General features: G+C 37.3%; 1 protein-coding gene across 1 annotated transcript in view; it reads right to left on the bottom strand.

Annotated features, from left to right (window-relative positions):
* gpc3 (glypican 3) overlaps positions 1-6,683 on the bottom strand; it is a 106,205-nt gene extending 99,522 nt beyond the window's left edge. Inside the window, exon 1 of the mRNA XM_083561702.1 lies at positions 6,128-6,683. Coding sequence (XP_083417828.1) covers positions 6,128-6,284 — 157 coding nt within the window. The 5' untranslated portion in view covers positions 6,285-6,683. The remainder of the gene's footprint in view (positions 1-6,127) is intronic.
* Between the last annotated feature and the right edge of the window lie 9,708 nt (positions 6,684-16,391).

The raw sequence follows: 16,391 nt of genomic DNA, 5'->3' as shown, positions 1-16,391 counted from the left end.
TCAGTGAGGACACTACCAGAAAAACAAACTCACAAAATGGCACAATAAGACACAACAAATAATTGATCGGAAAATTGGCAAGAATAAAACTAGTGCACTCGAGACCTTTTAGCAGAATATGGAAAAAAAAATGTTTCAGAGTTGTTAATCAGAGTTGTGTGCATTGGTGAGTCATGATTTGTGTTCCGCTGTGATGCTCCAGAGAAATGTCTTTAAATAGCTCATGGGAAATACAATAGTAAATGCATATCTACCACAGTACAGCATGGATGAAATGGTAACATGGGGTGGGGAGCCTTTTCAGCTACAGGTGCTGGTAAGCTGTTTCACTGTGAAAAATCAATAAATGATTTGGAACACAGGAGAATCTAGGGCTTTCTTTCCTTGTTGCTTCTGCCCACATAAAAAAATACCACCAAAAGTGGCTGGGAAATGTCCATAACACCTAAGTCCAGATCTGAAAATATATGGATTCATATTTAACACAAACAAACCAGGAAAAAATTTTCAACTTTTAATCGACTGTTTGAAACCGTCAACATTGAACATTAAATCTTCTTTATGTAAAAAGCTGGCCACAAGTTTACTCACAAGCCTTTAACATTAAAAGAAAGCAAAGAGAAAAGGCCATGTATACGTAGTAAATGTATCTATTTGTTTAATACTTAACTTTCTGACCAATGTTTGATTAATTATCAATGCACATAAACTATTCAGTGACTCATCACTAATTCTAAATAAAGTGTCACTCTACATACGTACACTTTTCTCGCCACAAGCTTCAGAATCTTAATGACTGCAAGCTGGCTAGCTCTGCACACTTATGTGTATATGCTTCTCTTTTCCCCAGTTTCTAAAGCGTTATATGATATAATTCATTTGTTGGTACACAATACAGTAACATAAGTACAATGTTCACAGCAACCACTACTTTCAAGCCACTCTCCCACCTACCTATGTTTTATCAAATTTTCTTTTGTTTTAAACAGGTGTTTCGAAACAGCCATCTGTACTAGAGCTTGCACTAAACAACTGAATCCTGGTCTGGCAAAAATCTGGCTTCTGTCCTTGTTCATGTGACCCATGATTCAGTTAATGGTAAGAACACCACTGGAGTTGCAGTCCACAACTTTGAAAGTTCAAGACAAGGACATAACAAACAGTATGATGACCGAGATGACGCAACGCAAAATGCCCTGCTGCCACTGTGAAATACAGCAAAAGATTCTTACAATACAGAAAAAAGTCTGCCAGGGTACAAAGTTTATTTAATTTATATATAATATAGCTTAAATAGAATTTATTGGATTGATTGAATCTTTGTAACATTTCCAACAATACAAAAAAAACACCTCAATATGTGCATTAAAAACTGTTACTGAACTGGGCAGAACCAGCACTCTCCTTAGTGCCAATCACCAATAATATGCTATTGCATCTTTTTTATAATAAATATGCACTTGGGTAACCTTTAGAGATAAAACAACCTTTATGAGAGCCATTAAGAAATATCAAAACACCCTGCAAATGTTAGACTAATCAAGAAAACGCCAACCACATACCTCTTCGTAAAAAAACTAAATAACATGAAATGCACTGAACCAAATCAAAGATGTTATGCCAAAACAAAAAACATTCTGGTATAAACTTTAACAGGCAAACAAGGTGAAAACAAATGATTATTAGGTTATCTGCAGCATTATTCAGCCTGGATCTTTCTGTGTATTTTTAAACGTATAAAACCTATACTAAAACATGATCATTCTTCTTTTTCTTCTTTCTGCTTCTCCCATTAGGGGTCGCCACAGCGGATCATCCGTCTCCATACCCCCCTGTCCTCTACATCTGCCTCTTTCAAACCAACTTCCTGCATGTCTTCCCTCACCACATCCACAAACCTCATCCTTGGTCTTCCTCTTTTCTTCTTTCCTGGCAGCTTCATCCTCAGCATCCTCCTACCGATATACCCCATGTCCCTCCTCTGCACATGTCCAAACCATCTCAATCTCGCCTCCCTCACCCTCACCCTCTCCCTCTAATAAATTTATTTTTAATAAAACATGAACATTCGGGGCATAAATTACAAATAAACACTAGCGGGAATAAGGGGAGTCTCTTGACAGCTCTCTCTCTCTCGAGTCCTAAAACATCTCATATAATTTAAAGTTATATCAGAGGCCTAAAAACCTAATGTAATTGTAAAGAGCAAAAACTTACATTCAATCATTTGAGTGCAAATTTTTTTCAGAGCCTTTCAAATGTATGTACCTCAGTCTGTGCATGCAATGAGTAAACATCAGGACACAAGTAGCAGACTGGAATTTGTTCTCCTCTCAGTCCTCACCATAATAGAATTAAGCCCTGAAAATCTATCTAGATCCATAAGTTTAATTGAAAGCTTGTTTTTAAACGTTACTACAAAATAGTTGCAAGGAGTGCACTGCCAGGGTGTATGATCCATCACCTTCATGTGAGCAACATCAAATGATTTAACCAAAAGCCTGGCCCAAATCATTATGACATAATTACAGAAACTCCAGGGACATTTAGCAGGATTTAAGGCTGCTGCACTACTCGCAGGGCTGTTTCGTGCACCCTGTTACAAGAATGACAAGTTGCTCCACTTTTTGTCTTTTCATCCAAAGACATAAAGCAACTTATTTCTGTCTGTTGTGTGAAACTAAGCTCAATTGGGAATTAATTATCCATTACATGCATGACACATTATTAACGCGCCATCTCTGTTGCTACAATGTCCTAGAAAAGAACACTGTATCTCTGCATGTGATGAATACAGTCGATGTTCAAGGGCCACAAGCGCTGAAGTAATGCCATCCACAATTAAAGCCATTAAAACAAAAACATCCGCTTGTTGGAGGTCAGCCTTGTCCTAATGGTTTGATCCATTCGTGCAGATGGATAATAACTCCAATCATTTCTCATTTACAGGATACATACTGTTCTGAGAGAGCGCTATGGCTGCAAACTGGATGCTTATTCTTCTCTGTTTCCTCTGAATGGATCCCAGGACAGCCAGTCTCCAGCTGGAGCTGACCTCCTCTCGGCTGTTCCTCTACTAATTACTCTATTACTAATTAATTACTAAAGACTGGGAAGACCTTGAAACAGTAATATTGAAAGACTGTCTATGTTCTTTTACGAGGCCTCACAATAAAAATTAAAAAAAAAGCAGTCCTAGTTGTCTGACAGGAAACATCATTTTGGTCATTTTAGGAAAATGGTACATCAAAAGCTGCAGCAAGCAGGTGACAAACCATTGCTAAGTCAAGTTGTATCCGAGGGGGGTTGCAAGGTGTTCAGCCTGAAAGGACAGCAATTTGTCCTTTATGCTTTGACATCCAACTCTCATTAATATGTGCAAACCTTTTCCTCATGGGCAGGGAGACTGGAATGCGTGAAGCTTCTGTAATGCAGAGGAGAGGTTAAAAAAAATCTGGCTTTTGGTTTTGTGCCCCTTGGCACCACATGCAGCATCATTAGAATTCCACTCAATCTTGCTGTGTCTATGCAACAGCCTCCACTTCTTCTTCCAGCACAGACCAAGCACTAAGCATCACATCTCAATCTTGTCCATACACACAGAGCTCCCGTTCAAGACCACCAAAAAAGGTTAAATGCCAGTATTTGTAAACTACTACATTTCATCCCACTCACAAACACCACTGGAGGCAGTAACTGGCAAAAGTACTGACAAAGTAGTGTGGCTATATCCATGACTAATCTTCCCACATAGCAGCATGGGCATTACATGGGGTCACGTTTACCAGAATGATAGCTATGGAGTGAGTTGGAATATATTCCAGGAGGACATTTTGTTGAAAATGTGAGCAGCATACTTTACATGAGATCATTATTACATGGCTTTCGTTCGCCAATTCAAGGGCTGAGCCATGAACTTAACACAAAGTTAACAAAGCAAAGCTCGAGTATATAGTGATAAATGGATTATGTTATGGTAGTCAATAAGTGAAAAACACACTAACAAACCAGAAACGGAACTGCAAATCAAAAACAGCAAAATCAACTCAATTAACTCAAAAAAAAATTTGTTTTTTGTTAATGTGTTAAAGCTCAGCTTAGGTAATGCTGATAAATACGGGAATACGGATTACACTAAATGCAATTTCTCAATCGTGCAGCTGTGTTGATTCTTTACCATTTAAATTCGAGGTGCGATAAATTCTCAAAGGAATGGGGGCAGTCCTGAGACGGTGAGGGCTGCATTTTAGAGTCTGCAGTTGCTCCATTCCAATTAACATTAAGGTTTTCTGCATTCATTTACCGCTCCAGCACCAGAAACATCTATATAGAGTTCATAATTGCAAGGTCGGTTCATTCTGATAAAACACACTGACCCATGCCTCTCAGCTATGTGTGGGAGGGAATGAAATGTTTCAAAAAATCATCAACATGGCCATTACCGTTTCACAAACCTGTTAGCATGAGTGATGATTGCTAATAATTGAGCGGGTAAAATTACATCCTCAATTACCTTTTATCGGCTTTGCACATCATACTTTGTGTATTATATTATAGCTTCATTGCACCCATAATTGGCATGGGTAGTGCAATTAGCCTCACACTGCTCCACATTCTGACATGCTACAAACATTATGTGGGGTGCATCCAGTTAATGCAATCAGAAAGCAAAGTAAAGGACTGAGTAATAATTACTCAAAGTCTGCGACTCTGCTTCATAAGGATTAGTGTAATATTACATTAACCGTGGCATGCAAGTCTCCGCAACTTGTATTTGTAAAGAGTTATAATGTTTTATGGGTATTCATCACTTGTAGAAGACTGCACCTGAACAACAATTGTTTGTGATATTTGAAAATTGTATCAACAAAGCCAAATAATACCAAAAAATTAACAAACATAATTCTACACAACATTGAAATAAAAAATTATTCTGATGTATATTGCAAGAGTTTTAATTTTCAAAGTCATATAAACATGAATCCCAATTGTACCATAACCTGTGTCATTTGAACCCCCTGTGGAAATTTGCCAAACATCATTTTGTACTGCAGGTGCATGGAGACTTCTGGTTTATATTTGATGGATTCACTCCAACAAGTTGATGCATAATACATGACGAGCTTTCAGGACGAGCATGTAGGACCACTTCGATACTCGCTTCCTCTTCCTGTAAGTTATTCCATTTCATTCCAGTCAAACCCCAGTGAGGGTCATATGTTAATATTCCTTCCTCTAAGGTAATAGAGTAATGGACTATGTTAGGCTGTGCATGCTCCTTTGTCCCGTGCGCTGGAACTGATTCCAATAGTAAATATGAAGAAAAATTCAAGAAACATTATGTACATTAAAAGCAATGATCAGAAGGTCTTTGTTTGTCCGTAAAGAAAAGCCGGCTCTTCTGTAATTTTACATTATCAGCTCTTGAACAGGAGTTAATAATAAAAAAGTAGTTGTCTTTTTTTTTTTTTAAAGGTATTTGAATGGCAAAAAATCAGACATGAAAACGGAAACTGATTATGCATATATAAAAGTGATTTAGTATAACAAGTACATATTGTGCCATTGGTTTTGTAATTAATTGAAGACGATCAAATCTGTTTTGTGGACCAAATCTCACTTTTGTTGTGCAGGTGAAGCAGGGCATCAACAAAGTCAACAAGGGAGATGTCAAACAGGGAGACACTTAACCACCATGTCCATTCGTTTATCTAAGCTTCTTAATTTTCTCTCTGGGGAAATGTGGCTGCCTCTTGGAAAATAAAATACTATACTACAAAGACTGTACAAGACAGGAATAGACTTGCAGATCTCCCCAAGCAATATTGGCAATCTATACACATAAATGTATAATTACTACATCGGAACAACTAAACACTGATAATGACTTTATCAATTCACATATTTACTTTGCAAAAAAAAAAAAAAAATATATATATATATATATATATATATATATATATATATATATATATATATATATATATATATATATATTAATAGAAAGAAAAGTATGACGTGAAAATGTGATGCAGGGTAATTTGTAGGCTACTTCGATTTTTTTCCCCCCAACTTTTTTTCAGAAGGATTTCTCATAATCTCTACGCTGTTTTAATGACTGCTTTACCTGAAACCGGTGATTCCGGAGCCCACTTGGTGCCAGGGTACAGAAACTGGAAGGATGCGCGCACTTCGTGGCACTTCAGCAGCTGACCGCTCGGCTCAGAAAGCGGCAAAAACAAAGCGCACAAAACCCACGACCCGAGTACGTTCACGCCACTCATGACCACTGCGAGAGGACAAAACAAATCAATCAGAAGAGTGTACTTAATAAAAGTAGATGTTTCGGTCACTCTGCATGAGACGCGTCCTGATTCGGATACCCGTCAAGTGCACTCTGATGGAGCGCGTGCTCTTTTCAAGACACAAAAGCCCATCAACTAATCTCCTGGTGGTCTTCCTCTAGATCAGAACGGATCCTGGGTACCAGGAGTTAAAGAGCAGATCTGCGTTTCACATGAACAGCCTTCATGGTCCCGATGTGTTCTTTTATAAACTCTCCCTCCATACGCCAGCTGAAGGGTTGCCAGGTCCTGCACAGAGGCGCGCACGCCCTCCAGCGCCAGGATCGCTCCTTAAAATGAAATACATCAGATTCAATCATTGTGATCCTACAAACAATGGCAGCAAAAGGCACAGTAATGACTATAAAACTCGTAGGAATATATATATATATATATATATATATATATATATATATATATATATATATATATATATATATATATATATATATATATATATATTGTTTGTAAAATGCTTTTTTTTATATTATATTTGGAATTTCTCAAAACAAACATTGGCAATAACTCAGACTGTGGCTCTAATCATAATTTAATTCTAAAGAGCTTACTATTTAAAACATATAGTATATAATTATAAGATAAAAGATCATACATCATTGTAGTGCAAATATAGAGACAAGCAAATTCGACAAAGTTGAATATATTTTTGTCTTTTATTGTTCAACAGAAACCAATTTAACATCACATAGGCAAAGATACAATAATTGCATTAAGTTTCCCAATCAACGATATCTTCATGTCACCACGCAGGCAGATGTAATTGCACATTTGGGTTTGATTATATTATGAAAATACATTTGTAGTCTGCAGCGCCATCTGGTGGTCTTGTATGTATTGGCGTGTCCCAAACAGGGATGAGTTAACACCAGATACAAAAGTATTTATTTTACACCAACATGTAAATAAATACGTCGAAATATATGTTTAACCATTTCATGTAACCACTAGTGTTACAGTTTTATAGTTTAATACCATACTATGCTGCTGTGGTTGGGTCACGTGATCTGGCGGATTACAGATGGATACCGTGCAATTTTTTTTTTTCCCCATAGAAAAATCTAATTACCGCTAAAATTGCAAAGTCATCCACCCGAAAACAGCAAGACAAACATGCGCATGCAAGTAGAACAAAATGGACTAAACAAACAAATAAAGAGGGCGATAAAAAAAATATATATCGACCAGCCATGAGTGTGTATATCAAACAAGTAAACGCATGTTTAGCAGCTAATAAAATAAATAAATAATAATAATAAATACATTTAAGTATGTTGCAATGTAATTCAATCCCAAAAGTGTCATGGCGTATTTGAGTTGTAGGTTCATTGCTGACGTTTTTCTCCTGTAACCGCCAGTTTTGCATGGATTTGCACAGCGTATTGTAGAAAAGCTGGATGCAAACCTGCAAAACTCGCCGTGCAACAGAGCATTTCAAGTGCTGCTCCAATTGTCCTGATGCCGATGACCGGCAATACATGAAGTGCACACACTGCAGTAGATCAGGGGCCACTACCTGCACTGTGAGCACTTTGGAACTGCCAGGACGACAAGCCATTTACACAAAGCGCCATTACACTCTTTGGAAAATGTGATAATAAATAGGACGGCATGATCAATAATTCAAGCAGGTTTACACATGCTTGGCACAGGACATGGCTTCCAGTCGTTTAATGTACACTGTCTTCTGCCGGAAGGAGCACCTAGCGCAGTAGATACTACACTACTTCACTGACTACACAAGATGCACCTTAGCAGGAAAAGCGTAGATGGGCTTAGGATTTGCTTTACAAGCACCGACTCCATTTTTGTCTTTATAGCAGGCAGGGTAAACAGGAATCACACAATAACCTGCAAGGAAAAAAACAACAAAGGAAATTACAATCATCCCATAATGACCGAGTTAAATATGAATTAAATCTATAAAACCCCACAAGAAATATTGCAGTTTATGTTCGACACGGAATAATTGGCCGTGACCTTAATTAAAAAACAGCCATTTATATTGAAACCCACGTGAATGTTAAATGTCCGCCATTGTTTTCATAATCCGGGGGTCTACTTCGCAATTCACCCCACCATTTAGTGTAAAAAAAAAAACCAACACAAAAACTCTGTAAAGTAGACCTCGGCTACTTAAATATGTAATAAATGAAAATATACTATTAAAGAATTCAAGGAGGTTCAAGAACAAACCCCATTGTGGGACCCAAGCAAAACCACGTGACTTAAGTTTCTTCGTAGCAATCTAGTTGTGTTCTTCGATCACATTTCAACAAGAAACTTTTTTATATACAATATTAAAACGTACAATGCGTAATTTGCTTCACCTTTTAGTTAAGGAAATCATATTAAGTTAAAAAAAAACGAACAGATGTCGGCTTACTTAAACGTGACTCGAGTTGGATGGCGAGTCACGTGGCCTTCTCAATCACTTAGTGGAGAATATTATTATTGAGTTAAACGATTTTTTTTTTTGTTAAACTTTTTCCCCCAACGTTTTTGTGGTTAAAATGTGAAATCCACATTTGTTTAGAACAACAGACCCGATTAAAGTGATTTTTTTCAAGCTTGTGAGCAACGTGGTTTCCACGCGCCCTTCTCCTCCATCAAAATGGAGGATCTCTTTTGAGGAGAACGGAAGGAGCCAAAACAAAACTACAAGCAAACATCAATCGTAAACTAAGAACTGGTTTAATATTCTCAAACCAGCATATATTAAGATCTATATAAAATGGTCGAAATATGGCATTTCCCTTGTGACCCCGGTGTAATAAATAAATAAATAAATCAGTAGATGGCTTGGTCTCCAAGCGCCTCCTCATTGTTGCAGATGAGCTCGTGGAAGATGGTCTTCTTCTCAGCAGCTTCGGCAGGATTTCGGCAGAGAATGTCACAGCTAGAAAAAGAACATTAAAATCTTGATAAAACACAGCACAGTCGGTACAGACCGAAAGTTGTGCGACACTGAGAGTGTGACCTCGTGTAGAAATGGTTGTAGGTGGCCTACAACACTGCGTGATGTGGGGGTGGGGTGGGGTGGGGTATACTTAGCCAAAAGAATTGGTGGTGTAACATTTAGAAAGGACAAAGTGTATAAAACATGCAAATTTTAAACCAAAAAAACAAAACAAAAACCGTGTCCAAATACACACACACACACACACACACACACACCAGACTACACCCTTATGGAGTGTGTTTCAATAGTGTAGTGTAGAATTCATCTATTTCCTAACAGCATGACAGAGCAGCTTTCACAGATTTTTGTCCAAACTTAGAGAATGTTGGTGTGAATCCACTCTGGGACCCTAATAGTCCTACCTGGACTCGGGGGAACTTCAGACTTTGAAGTACAGATTGGATTTCAGCTATTAAACCAAACTATTGAAACCAAAACACACTAACCAAGAGATCACATTAGATTCCATGTGTGTGTATAACATAACTGGGTTTTTTAAAAATGCATAAAAACACATTGTATATTTGATCAGTTTTATATCTGTTTATAACACTGATGTTATACAGGTCAAAAATATTTTTGTATGTGATTGGCCATCATAGATTTCTCCCCTGAGCTTCTGTTTACTGGTGTCTAGCAGTTAATATAGATTTTCAGTGTTGGATCAAACAGGTGGTGGTTTTTTTATTTTATTTTATTTTATTTATTTCTAAATAGCAATCAAAATAAAACGAAAAGTCTTTCTTGTAAAAGAAGTCATGAAGATACTGGTTTGAATGCTTTTCGCAATATAAGAACTACACAAACACATCTACATGTTAACAGTTGTTATGTTCTTTACCCTTGAAGCTCTCCATGGTTTATCACACAAAAGCTTCTCAAACGAAAACACACGCTGGATATATATATATATATATTTTTTTAAACACACAACACAATAGTCAGGAAATCACAAACAACGTGATAAATTAGCAGACAGTAGCTGTGAAGAAATGATTTTTAGCATCTTTTATAAATGTTAAAGCTTTCAATTACCTTGAAAACTTGTTTTGAATCTTCCAGAATCCAAAAGAGGCGCGAACGTGTGGTCATGTGTTGGATCTGTGCTGGGCACCTCCCCAGTGTTCCCTCTTCTCTCTCTCTCTCTCTCTCTCTCTCTCTCTCTCTCTCTCTCTCTTTCACACACATATATATATATATATATATATATATACACACACACACACACACACACACATACCTCCTACACGCAGGGCACAACATCCGCTATAAATCCATGTGTATAATGATTACGACTCTTCTACCTTATTACAACAAATGAACAATATAACGTTCTAATGCAGCTTATGTTACAATGCTTGTTCATACAATGAAATTATTAAATATTCTTTCAAACCAATTAATGCTTCAGATCAAACTAACTATAAAGGCATAAAAACGATACAATCCACTAGAGCTCGTTTCTTATTTAAAAACTGCATAAATAAACTGCTTGTATGAATCAAATAAATAAGGCCCATAACTTTAACTCTACATAAAGTTTCAAATCCATGATTGATCATTTCTTATATTGTTGTTTTCCGACTTAAAAAGTAATGTCTACTGTGAAATGGACTTAAAAAATATATAAACTCTTACACAAATCTTAATCTTGAAACTTCGAGCAGTTAGTGCGCAGATGTTTCATGAAGCCATGTCTTCTCTCCAGTTCTCGATGGAATACAAAAAGTCATGTCATGCATGTAATTGAAGAGCATCCTTTTGTTGCTTTGTTTTTTATTTGCGCGCGGGGAGGTGGGGGGGGGGGTCAAAAACACATATATATATATATATATATATATATATATATATATATATATATATATATATATATATATATATATATATATATATATATAAAACTCTTGACAAAAGCAATTCATAAACGAGCAATCCTTTTGGGGGAAATTTTTTTTTTTTTTTTAATAATTTTCCTTATTTATATATTTATATATTTATTTCGGATCATAGCGTTAAACAAAAGAAAGTAAATTGTGAGGGCAGACAGAAATGCAGCATTGAGATCAGAACTTTTAATCCCCAAATATTTGGGGTTTTTTGTTTGTTTGTTTGTTTGCTTGTTTATTGCAAGTATTAAACACTAAAAGGAATGTAACTGGAGGCAGCCCACGTAGTGTTTAAGGTTAGAGTTAAAGATGGCCAAGCACTTTACGGTGTGTTGCTGAAGTATTTCCTTTTGGTTAAGGCGCCTTATCGAATAGCTAGAAAACCATCGGAAGGCTGAAATGACCATTTGACCTGTGCAAACCCTACCCCCACTTCTCTATTGGGCCATTGTGTTGTGCATCAAAGGCACATTCCCGGCTGGATTTCCCTCTAAGCCACAAACCCGTCAAACTCCCGTATTCACACATATAGTGTTGTGACTCTTTGTCAAAAGTAACCTGTGAAATTATTATGTGCGATCTTACTACGAAATATAGTATAAAACAACAATGGCTGCCTCCAATTATATATTATATATATTAGGCAATGATCTTATCTTTAAATATGCTGGATGATCTGGTTTGGTGAATTTAACTGGCAAGAGATAAGAATAGGAAAAGTGTAATATTCTCTTAACACTATTATGCTGCATAATAAATACGTTTACATGTGGAAAGGTCTGAAAATAAATCTACGTTGGTTTAATTTGTTTAAGTGTTTTAAGTTTTTTTTTTAATAATGGTACCTTTTATTGTCCATGAAAATACCTATGTGTGTAATTTGGATTTTCTAGATGGCAAACGCTTCAACTTTTTATAAATTTTTTTTTTTATTATTAATATATTTGAGGTGCTACTGTTATGTTAGGGCTGCAGGGGGCAGTATCAACACAGAACATCATGTCCATCTCTACACAAGCACCGCCCTGTTACGTTTTCTACATACAGCATGTGCCAATGTACAGCGCATATAGTATACTTTGTGTTTATTTTATTTTTAAATAAATGTAGTACTGTATATAAATGTTTCCAGTAAAAATAAAAAATAAAAAGTTTGTGGTTAAAGTTAGCGATACTGTGAAGCTTCACCAATAGATGGCGACATTTCGTAAATATAGTTTTTTTTAATTAAGGTTCATCTTCGTATTTTTTCCCCTCCTGTTTCTTATTATGAAATATAATCTAGTATAAATATTAAGAACAAAAACACGCACACACACACAAAAAAAAAATAAACCCCTATTTTTTAATTAATCACCCGTACATGTTCCGTTTATATAGACTCCTCCAAGGCAACTGACGTAAACGAACAAACAAATAAATAAATTTAAAAAAAAATACTCCGGTAGGAGTGTTATTTCTCGCTCTTACCAACAATTTCTCTGATAATTTATTATTTTTTTGCCCTAACCAGTCTTCAGTAACGTGTTCAAGGAAAATGACTGGGTGTCCCGCAAAGCCGACTGAAGAACTTGACTCTAACCATCACTGAGTGGAAAAGCTGTTTCCTCCTCACTTCACTTTCCAAGACTTGTTAGAAGGTAAAATGATGAACCACGAATCGATTATACACCTTTTAATATGCTATCTGACAGAACTGAATCTAGGAAACAGGTCTATCTGAGGGTATTAAAAAGCATACATCTGGAGGAAGAGATTATGAAGAAGAGGAACCTGGTACACAGAATGAGCAGAAATTACAATCCAGTAGATAAACACAGTACTCAAGTTGATGGACAGGATCAACAATTGTGTGCAACACTGAATACAGACTGCAATGAGAGAGAAAGGTGCATTTGGAACCAAAAAGACATCTCAACAATCCGGGCAGGCATAAATGTGATAGAAAGAGACAGATGGAGGGTGAGGGAGCAGCTCAAAACCTCTGAGGAACAATTGAGAATCAAGTGTGTGGAGACAAGTCAGCTGCAGGGGCTGCTGGAGGAACGTGAAAAACAGCTAAAGGACACAAGAAAAGAGACAATCCATCAAAACTTGGTGGTCCTGAGACCCTGAAGATGGAAATTCACAAAATGGGTGGTCAGATAGAAGAGCTTGCTAAGCAGAGCCAAAAAAAGGCCATGAAGGCAAACAGGCTGAAGGCTGATCTGAAAAATGCCAATGTAAAATATTGCCAGATCAAGCAGGAGTGCTCAGACTCAGCACAAGAGCTGAAGCAAGTGAAAGAGCAACAGAGGATTGAGTGTGCAAGGGAAGTACAAGCAGCCAGGATTAAGCACGAGGCTGCCGTGACGAGGATGCAGATAGAGCTGGATGAGACACGGGCACAACTCAGGGCTGAGAAGAAGAAATATCAAAGCTTTGGGGCAGGTGCCCATTCTGACCATCAGTGATTTAAATTCACATCAGTAAATTAAAGTTTAGTGTATGTTTTTGTAATTTTATTTGAAATCTTTAAAGATTACATCTTTGGCCCTATATGCAAGAACCACCTATTCCTCCCGGGTCAACTGGACTCAGTTTTCAGTCAGTGGCAACGTTCGGGTCTTGTCAGATTTAGTGATCTCTTTATAGATAATGTTTTTGCCTCGTTCTCAACTCTTTCTTCAAAATATACTGTCAATTAGCTTTCGCCTAATGTTATTGTTGTTTGTTATTGCGCTTTCCTCTGTTCCTTCCTCAATAAAAATATATATATATATAAAAAAAAAAAAATCTTTGTAGAAATCAACATTACATATTATTTGAGCATGATGGTATCGTTAAAATCCAACAAGCTAAAAAGCTCTAGAAAAATTATATAATTTGCCATCATGTAAAGCAAAATGATCGGATTAGACAGTAAAACTACTACTATTAAGTTTTTATTAATGTATGACTATAAAATTGTAAACGTACAGTGAGGAAAATAAGTATTTGAACACCCTGCTATTTTGCAAGTTCTCCCACTTAGAAATCATGGAGGGGTCTGAAATTGTCATCGTAGGTGCATGTCCACTGTGAGAGACATAATCTAAAAATAAAAATCCAGAAATCACAATGTATGATTTTTTTACTATTTATTTGTATGATACAGCTGCAAATAAGTATTTGAACACCTGAGAAAGTCAATGTTAATATTTGGTACAGTAGCCTTTGTTTCCAATTACAGAGGTCAAACGTTTCCTGTAGTTTTTCACCAGGTTTGCACACACTGCAGGAGGGATTTTGGCCCACTCCTCCACACAGATCTTCTCTAGATCAGTCAGGTTTCTGGCCTGTCACTGAGAAACACGGAGTTTAAGCTCCCTCCAAAGATTCTCTATTGGGTTTAGGTCTGGAGACTGGCTAGGCCACGCCAGAACCTTGATATGCTTCTTACAGAGCCACTCCTTGGTTATCCTGGTTGTGTGCTTCGGGTCATTGTCATGTTGGAAGACCCAGCCTCGACCCATCTTCAATGCTCTAACTGAGGGAAGGAGGTTGTTCCCCAAAATCTCGCAATACATGTCCCCGGTCATCCTCTCCTTAATACAGTGCAGTCGCCCTGTCCCATGTGCAGAAAAACACCCCCAAAGCATGATGCCACCACCCCCATGCTTCACAGTATGGATGGTGTTCTTGGGATGGTACTCATCATTCTTCTTCCTCCAAACACGTTTAGTGGAATTATGACCCAAAAGTTCTATTTTGGTCTCATCTGTCCACATGACTTTCTCCCATGACTCCTCTGGATCATCCAAATGGTCATTGGCAAACTTAAGTCGTGCCTGGGCATGTGCTGGTTTAAGCAGGGGAACCTTCCGTGCCATGCATGATTTCAAACCATGACGTCTTAGTGTATTACCAACAGTAACCTTGGAAACGGTGGTCCCAGCTCTTTTCAGGTCATTGACCAGCTCCTCCCGTGTAGTTCTGGGCTGATTTCTCACCTTCCTTAGGATCATTGAGACCCCACGAGGTGAGATCTTGCATGGAGCCCCAGTCCAAGGGAGATTGACAGTCATGTTTAGCTTCTTCCATTTTCTAATGATTGCTCCAACAGTGGACCTTTTTTTCACCAAGCTGCTTGGCAATTTCCCCGTAGCCCTTTCCAGCCTTGTGAAGGTGTACAATTTTGTCTCTAGTGTCTTTGGACAGCTCTTTGGTCTTGGCCATGTTAGTAGTTGGATTCTTACTGATTGTATGGGGTGGACAGGTGTCTTTATACAGCTAACAACCTCAAACAGGTGCATCTAATTTAGGATAATAAATGTAGTGGAGGTGGACATTTTAAAGGCAGACTAACAGGTCTTTGAGGGTCAGAATTCTAGCTGATAGACAGGTGTTCAAATACTTATTTGCAGCTGTATCATACAAATAAATAGTTTAAAAATCATATATTGTGATTTCTGGATTTTTTTTTCCAGATTATGTCTTTTACAGTGGACATGCAGCTACGATGACAATTTCAGACCCCTCCATGATTTCTAAGTGGGAGAACTTGCAAAATAGCAGGGTGTTCGAATACTTATTTTCCTCACTGTAACACAGTGATTTTACGGTTTGTTTTAATTCTGGCATAAAATGACTGCATTTTTAAAAGTCATAACATATTCTGGACCTTTGGCAAATAATTTATTTGTGGTGAAGCAGCAGAGGAAGGTGGAGGAGGCACAAGCAGAATTCATGGCTCCAGAACACCTATGCCAGCATTTTAATAGCTGGTGTCTCAGTAAAGGACAAGCAAGTCCAGTGTTCATTTTAAGCCACATCACTACAACATGTCGTATTTCCACTGCTTAGACACTTAAAGGACTGAAACAGGTCTACGAAAAATCTTGGGAAAACCTAAACTGTATAAAATTTGGTCCAGTGGGACTGAGAGCAAAGAACACTGAGGCAGTATGTATTTACTCAATCCATGTATTGTAGTTGTGTTTCCCTAACCCCCCAAAAATGGACATTTCTTCTGTACCAGGTTAGGTTTTTTTGGCTTACTTTATATTTAAAAAAAAAAAAGAAAAAAAAAAAAGAAAGAAAAAAATAGAAAAGCTTTTGAGAGAAAAGTGCAAGCACTACCTGTATACAACTTAACCAGAACTTTAGCAACAGCCTCTTTAAACTGGAGCATTAAATAAAAAATAAAATAAATGCCCCATG

Source organism: Silurus aristotelis (genome assembly GCF_946808225.1).
Source record: "Silurus aristotelis genome assembly, chromosome: 14".
Taxonomy (NCBI): Eukaryota; Metazoa; Chordata; class Actinopteri; order Siluriformes; family Siluridae; genus Silurus; species Silurus aristotelis.
This window is presented reverse-complemented; position numbering and strand designations above follow the sequence as displayed.